Below are 8165 nucleotides of genomic sequence, written 5' to 3'. Positions count from 1 at the left end.
CAGCATGGTCTAGAAAGATGGAAGACAAGGAGAGAGAGGATCAGCATTCTGCTTCTGAATCGGGGTCTGGCTGACCTGGTCTCACTCCCATCAGCTGCGGAATGGAGTTGTGAGACTAACAACAAACAAACTGAACTCTCAGGTTTGAAATTCCCCAAACCCTAGCGTGTCAGGATGGCCCTGACGCTGAGCTTGGCTTGAGGGCTGGTGTGTATTGGTGAGGGTTGGAGGGACAATGCCAGCAGAAGCCTTGAAATGAGAGCTGAAATAAACTGGTTTTAGGCAGGACCCAGCACTTTTCTCTGTGGGTCTTAAAGTTGCACATTGTCACTCAGGTGAGAGAAAACAAAATCAAAACTAGAAATATTATGGAGGGGACTTCTGACTATCGGGGTCCCTTCCATCCCCAAGACTCTGTAAAATGTTCAGCAGCAAAAGAATATTGATACAAAATTGATTTGCAAACAGAATGTGTGAGTTTAATTTTTAACTGAAATTAATTCACATATAAAATTCACCCTTTTAAAGTATGTCATTCAGCGCGTTTTGGTATATTCACAAAGTTGTACAACCATCAACACTAACTCCAGAACATTTCAAAACCTCCCCAAAAGAAATCCTATAGCCATTAGCAGCTATTCCCCATTCCCTCCTCCCCCAGCCCCTGGCAACCACTAGTATACTTTCTGTCTCTATGGACTCTGGATATTTCATATAAATGGAATCATACAATATGTGGCCTGGTACGTCTGGTTTCTTTCACTTAGCATAATGCTTTCAAGGTTCACCCACGTTGTAGCATGTGTCAGTACTTCTTTCCTTTTTAAGGCTGAACAGTATAAGAAATATTCCATAGAAACATTTTGTTTATCCACTCATTAGTTGATGGACATTAGAGCTATTTGAGCTTATTTTATTTATTTTTTATTAATTTATTTATTTATGGCTGTGTTGGGTCTTCGTTTCTGTGCGAGGGCTTTCTCTAGTTGCGGCAAGCTGGGGCCACTCTTCATCGCAGTGCACAGGCCTCTCACTATTGCGGCCTCTCTTGTTGCGGAGCACAGGCTCCAGACGCGCAGGCTCAGTAGTTGTGGTGCATGGGCTAAGTTGCTCCGCAGCATGTGGGATCTTCCCAGACCAGGGCTCGAACCCGTGTCCCCTGCATCGGCAGGCAGACTCTCAACCACAGCGGCACCAGGGAAGCCCCTGTTTGTGCTTATTTTAAGTGAATGGTTATATAAATGCATTTTCTGTCTACCCCTTCCCTCAAATTAAGGACAATCAGTAGCAAAATGAAGCAATGCAAGCAAGCAAACGAGTCAGCAACTGGTACTTAGAAAAAGAAAAGCAGCCTTGATTTTTAGGGTACGTCACTAAAGAAGGGGGCCAAGATTATGGAGTCTAGCTTAAAACTCCTAATGCCTTCCAATCCCATGTCTGAGATGAGTCTACCCACTAAGACATCAGTTAATCCACCGGGAAGTCCTTGGATCAGTAAGAAGAACTGAGAGCCATGGTCTGGATCAGTGTTTCTTACTCTGTCTTTCCGAGACTCCTAAGGTTTCATGAAGTAACACAGGGCCACCAAGGGGGCTGGAGTGCAGGTGGACAGGGCTCTGAGCCCAGCCCCCATCCCTGCTTTAACTAGAGCAGCTCTCATTTTAATTGCTTGATTTGTTGAGGTTCCTCTAAGTATTCATCTGGAACAAATAAAGGGGGTCCGTGGCTAAAAAACTGTTTGGCAACCACTGGTAGGTGGTTTTGGCATCCTGGGACTAGAGTTGGCGCTCCCTGGCAGCTGTTCTTACGAGTTCTTCTGAGGAACCTTGATGGTGACTGTCTTCACCTCTGTGTAGGCCTTAAGCCCATCCTCCCCCAGCTCCCTCCCATTGCCAGATTCCTTAAAGCCTCCAAATGGCGTGTGGCAGGTGACAACGTTGTAGGTGTTTACCCACACCGTCCCAGCTTGGAGCGCCTGTGTGAAGTACATGGCTTTGTCCAGGTCCCGGGTGAACACAGCAGCAGCCAAGCCGTACCTGGTGCTGTTGGCCCTCTCCACCACCTCCTCCACCTTCCTGAACTTGAACAGAGGCTGCACAGGCCCGAAGATCTCTTCCTTGGCAATCCTCATGTCATCCTGCACACCACCAAAGACCGTGGGCTTGATGAAGAAGCCTCGCTCTCCAAAACGCTCCCCACCGCACAGAAGTTTTGCCCCCTCCTTCTGGCCAAGCTGGATGTAGCCCAGGATTCGTTCAAACTGTTCCTTGTCCACCTGGGGCCCCTGCTGGGTGTCCAGCTCAAAGGGGTTCCCAACTTTCCTCTGCTTAGCTTTTTCCACAGTTCTCTCGAGAAACTCATCATAGATGGATTCTTCAACGAAGGTCCGGGAACCGGCACAGCAGCACTGACCCATGTTGAAGAACAGGGCTTCGTGGCACTGCTCCACGGCGTGGTCCATGTCGGCATCGGCCAACACAATGCTCGGGCTCTTCCCACCCAGCTCCAGGGTGACTCTCTTGAGGTTGGACTCGCCGGCCGCCTTCTGGATCAGGTGGCCCACCTCGGTGGAGCCAGTGAAGGCAACTTTGTCGATATCCATGTGATGGGCAATGGCCGCTCCTGCTGTTGGGCCATAGCCTGTGACGATGTTTACCACCCCAGGGGGAAAGCCCGCCTCTTTGACGAGGGAGGCCAAGTACAGGGCAGAAAGGGGGGTCTGCTCTGCCACCTTCATGACCACAGTGTTGCCCGTGGCAAGTGCCGGGGCCAGCTTCCAGCCCTGCATGACCAAGGGGAAGTTCCACGGGATTATCTGGCCACAGACGCCAATAGGCTCGTGCCGGGTGAAGCAGAAATGCTCGCCATCCATGGGGATGGTCTTGCCATGCCACTTGTCAGCCCAGCCAGCAAAGTACCGGTATACCTTGATGACCTCATCCAGGTCCAAGAAATAAGACTCCTGGAAAGGCTTCCCATTGTCCAGGGTCTCCAGTGAGGCCAAGTAGACACGATCCCGCTCCACTAGGTCAGCCAGGCGGTTCAGCAGCCGGCCCCGCTCTGAGGCATCCATCCGGCGCCATGGAGACCCCAGCTGGAAGGCCTCCCGGGCTGCTTTCACCGCCCGATCCACGTCAGCCCGGTCCCCTTCAGCCACATGGCCGATGACCTCCCCCGTGGCAGGGTTGACTGTTGGGAAGGTCTTCTTGCTGACCGCATCTTGCCACTCATTGTTGATGAACAGCTGGTTGTAGCGGATGTCAGGGTTCAGGATGGGGCTGGGGAGGGCTGCTGCTGAGGAGTACGGGGTGGCCAGACGGCGCAGGCAAAAGAGCCGGGGCACCAGGAAGCGCAGCATGCTGAGTACTCTGGAGGGGGACAGGAGCCAGGGTGAACACGGAGAGGGAAGCAGGGGTCCCCCAAAGGCCCATCAGCTCAGATGTTCCAAGATTCTAGCATAAAGGGGTGTCACCTCTGAAAACACGGATCACAAGGGCTACAGAAGCCCTGAAGAACTCTCTGGTTCAATTCTGTCATGTCCGATCTAGCCTCTTGCTCACTCCTTCACCTCTTCTGGGTCTTCGCTCAAATGTCACCTTCTCAGTAAGGCCTTCCCTGAGCACCCTTTATAAAACTGCAACTTTCCTCAGCCCCAGGACTCTCTCTCCCCCATACTGTGCTCTATCTTCCCCCATCTGACATACCAAATAGTATATGTACATGCTTCTATGTTTATTGTCGCCTCTCCCCAACAAAATGGGCTCCATGAGGGCAGGGACTTTTTTTCCTGTTTCATTCATTGCTATGTCCCTGATACCTAGAATTACGTTGGCTACAGAGTAGCTGCTCAGTGGGTAGTTATTAAATGACAGACAGAGGAAACATCAAAGTATCCACAAAGGCTGTTTACTAAGGCTGTTTAACTGACCTACGGGTAGAGTAAAACCCCAAGGGACTCAGAGCCAGAGTTGTTGAATGCTGAATGGGGTCGTGCGTATGAAAAGCCTGGCACGCCCACCCAGGTCATCGGAGCTGGCGGCACCCTCAGAAACCATCCCAGTCCAGTCCCCCCGGGGGACTGGCTTCAGCTTTCCCAGGAGTGCAGTGAGTCCGGCAGCTGGAAAGAAGGCTCTGTTTACTCTTGCCTACAACTCTGAAAACAGTGTAGACTTTATTAAAACAACTATAACATTTAAACAGTCTATATAATGTATTCAATGTAATTTAAATGGTATATACATTTCCTAGATTCATTAAAGCAGTTACTCTCCAGCTAGGACATCAATCCCTCCACTCCTGCTGTCTTTCTTGAGCCTTACCCCACCAGCCCCCAAAAGGAATTGCACCTGCCCTACCCCAGCACACACACCCTCTGCCACTGGGGAGGGAAAGGAGCAGAGAACTCATCCAGGAAAACAAGACTCCACCCAGGTCCCTGGCCCCACGCAAACCAGTGCTGCCCAGGAAGCCATCCCTTGGGAAGAAGCTGAGCCAGCAGAACTGTCAGGGGTGCACACAGGTCCACTCTGCTCAGGACTCTGCCCCATGCTGGGACAGAAGCAGCCTTGGGTCCAACAGGCCTGGGTCTGAGGAAGGAGGGGTCCCAGGGGAGGTCAGGATAAGGGGGATGCGGGGTCACTAATCCATGGGGTGGTGGTGCAAGGGTTCAAATGGCAGGAGGGGTGGTCACAGACCAAGAATGGCAAGCCTGCTTTCACGCCCAGCCAAGGCTGTTTCTACTCTAGAGGCCTACGTGGGGTGTGCATTGGGCCTCCAGCTGCATATGGGAAGAGGACTGCTCAAAGCACACCATGCTTTGCAGTTTCTAGGCCACCTTCTCAGTAGTTAACTCATCGAGGCTTCCAGCAGCCCTGATGACCCTCATTGTGGAAGAAAGCTGGGGATCAGAGAGGTTCTGGGACTCACTGAGGACACCCAGCAATTAAGAATAGGAGCCTCAGGCTGGATTCCCACAGCCCTAGCTTTGTGTTTCTTCCGTACTACGGACAATTTCTTACAGTTCCCACTATTAGCGCCCAATGTGCCAAGGACCGGACCTTCTGGGTCATCGAGGACCGGGTGGCTCCCACCTCACCCTTTCTGCGGGGAGAGAGTGCGTGTCCTGGCCTCTCAGCTACCAGTCAGGGGCCCAGTAGGCCCGGTGGGCGGGAGCGATGAGGCCGAGCTAACCCGGGAAGATTTCGAGGGTGTGAGTCCACGGGGCGATAAGGCGCCACCCCGATACCCGGGTGCGTAAGGAGGGGTGGGAAGCGTGAAGAGGTTCCTACAGTGCACGCCTCCGGGGCAGAAAGGCCGGCCACCACGTGGAGAAGCCGAGACCCAGAGAGGAAGCCTCCACTGCAGGAAGGGGAGCTGCGGCCTGCCCGGGGGGCCTAGTGGGAAGGGCGCCAGTTACCTGCAGCAGGTTGGCGCTCGCGCTCCGGTGCAGGTTCGGATTCTCACAGGTCTAGCCTGGCCTCTAGCTGGGCGCTTGCCGCAGGCCCCGCCTCCGCGCAGTGGCGGGGCTCAGCCACCAATGAGGCTCCGCCTGCGCCTGGCGCGCCGCCGACTTCCAGCCCCGCTGCTAAGGCAGCTCCTCCCTCCGGGCGCAGGCGTGTTGGGGCTGCTGGGACTGGGGTGATGGGACTGGGGGTGGGGAGCGCCCCACCTTTCCCACGTCCCAGCGCCCCGTACCCCGCGGGGTATCCCGCAACACGCCAGCGCTCTCCTCTCGCATCGCCGCTCAGAGCTGGAGTCCTAAGGCCCGAATGGGTAGGAGTTCACAGGTCACACAGCAATCGGAGACTGGACCCCAATTGTATTCTTCCTTTCTCGCAACACGAGGCGCCTTGTTAGGTTACCATCATTTGAACTTCTCCTTAACCCCTTCTGGGTCTCCCCTCTCTCTCTGCTTTTTCCTTGTTTCACTAATTTGACTGTCTTCCACTCTCTCTGCTCTTTTTCCCAGTTGATTTTATATGTGTTTTTAAAAGCTGCATTTTTTTTAAAGGACATAAAGAGTATATGTGCAATGTACAAAGCTTGGAAAACACAGAAAAGGATAAAAGAAGAAAACATATTACTTTCAATCCTTTCACCCCAAAGTTGCCATTCACCTTGCTGGTATTTTTTCCTCTGCATTTTTCAAAAATTCTTTTAATAAAAATGAAATCATATGGTAACCTCTATTTTGCTACCTTTTTTTTTTTTAACAGCAATTTATTATGAACATTTTCTCATGTCACTAATTAAAAGACAACATCCTCCTCTCCGGGGTGGTGTAAAATTCCATGGTAGGGTGGATTGTTGATGGACATTTAGATCGTCTCCACCTTGTTGTTGCCATAAAGGAAGCTAAATCCAGAACCTGCATCTCTCAGTCACTTCGCTTACACTGCACCCTCCTTCTGGTTGGAGACGTTGGGAAGCTACAAGCTGTTTCGCAGCCTTGTTTGCAGCTAGAGTTCTGGATGTGAACTCAGTGGTGCCGATTAGCAGTACCCCTGTCACATGTGGAAGGTGGAGGGTATTGTCCTGCCCCCTTGGGTCATCATTAGCATGATGGCAGAAACATGAGGATTTTCTGCATCCTTCTCCAGCTTCCTGGGTGTGGGGTGGCCACTGCAACTGCAGCTCCTTGACTCCAGCTACCTGTTCCCTTGCTCTTTGAATCATGGCTGCAGGGGTGTGTCTTGAGCTAAATAGCTCCAGAGGTGGCCTCAGATAGTAACAACGCTGGTGGGCCACATCCATCTCGTTCTGGGCATCAGTCCTGAAGGTCGAGTCCTCCCTGATTCTCCCTCCCTCTGGCCCTTCCAGCAATTCTGTCAGCACCCAATGTCTGTATTAACTCTTTACCTCTCCACATATTTAGAGTATTCACATTTTCCTGTTGAACCTGACTAATTCACATGATTCTTTCCTTAAGCTACATCTCTATGAAATCTTTTGTTACCATGTCATCCTTAGGATGTTCACAGTCCTTGAGGCGAAATTTAGTTCTTCACTAAAAGCACTACATCTTGTGTCTTGCCACATCTATGTTCATGTTTTCCCAGCAACCATGTGGCCCACACAGCACATGGCCAGCCTAGCACCCCTTGGGCACTTGGCATGGCACTCCTTGGTAGATTAACTTAAGGATTATTTGGTCAACTATTAACAGGCCTCATTGATAAGAGGCAGTGAGTCTATGACAAAGCAAGTATCAGTCAGTCTTCATATGGTCAGACCACTTGGAAAGCTGTGGCAGGTGTGAGAGGCCAGCAGCAAACAAGAAGTGACCCCCTTGGGAGAGGCTGCGTCCTGTGAGAAGCAGCTGAAGGAACTGGGCATATCCATCCCTCAGAGCTCAAGGGACAGGATTTCACCCTCCAAATCTCCAAAGGGTAAAAACAGACGTAGTCTGTGGGGCCCTAGAAGACAGAGCCAGACCCATGAGAGGAAGTTAACGGGGTCAGAGGAAGAACTTCATGACAAAGCAGAGCTGGCTAAGGATGGGTGGGAGGGGCTGCCTTGAAAGGCAGTCAGTCCCCCATCACTGGAGGAGTACAAGGAGGGATATAAAACCACTTGGCAAAATCCTATAGAGGAGAATACCAGATAAGGACTGAACTAGACCAGTGGTTCCCAAATGTAGCTGTGCATCAGGATTGCCTGGGGAGCATTAAAAAAAAAAAAAAAAAAAAAAGCAAAACTTTATAATCTCTCTGGGCTTACCTTCAGAGATTCTAAATTATTAGATGTTGGCTGTGATCCAGGAATTTTTTAAGTTCCCCATATGCTTCTGATGCACAACTATATTTGGGAAACAGCAGCCTAAGTGGTCTTTGGGATTCTATGACTCCATCATGGGTGGTTTTAAGAAAGGGACTTATCAAGTGAATGCTTTGTCTGTATCTAGAGTCCATCCAGAAGACCCACCCTTGACACTTCATAAGCTGTGGCTGGCACCAGAAGGTAGTCCTGTTGCAAGGCATTTGTAAAAGCATCCAAAAATTTTAAAACTTAAAACCTTCCACAGTGCTTGACATTTATGGTTTAGAGAGACGGATGAATGTGCAATGGCTCAGGGTAAAAGGCACAGATTATTTCTGCAGAAGGAATGTTTTAGATTCATCTTTTTAATTGGCAAAAAATGATCCAGGCCTCTAGAATGCAAGTTG

General features: G+C 50.8%; 1 protein-coding gene across 1 annotated transcript; it reads right to left on the bottom strand.

Moving 5' to 3' along the window:
• Positions 1–705: 705 nt before the first annotated feature.
• On the bottom strand, positions 706–6683 carry ALDH1B1 (aldehyde dehydrogenase 1 family member B1). The gene is made up of 2 exons (XM_079925466.1): positions 5417–6683; positions 706–3368 (listed from the first exon to the last, which is right to left on the bottom strand). The coding sequence occupies exon 2, from the start codon at positions 3356–3358 to the stop codon at positions 1805–1807; it is 1554 nt and encodes a 517-aa protein (XP_079781592.1). The 5' UTR covers positions 3359–3368; positions 5417–6683; the 3' UTR covers positions 706–1804.
• Positions 6684–8165: the final 1482 nt, after the last annotated feature.

Source organism: Stenella coeruleoalba (assembly GCF_951394435.1).
Source record: "Stenella coeruleoalba genome assembly, chromosome: 7".
NCBI lineage: Eukaryota > Metazoa > Chordata > Mammalia > Artiodactyla > Delphinidae > Stenella > Stenella coeruleoalba.
This window is presented reverse-complemented; position numbering and strand designations above follow the sequence as displayed.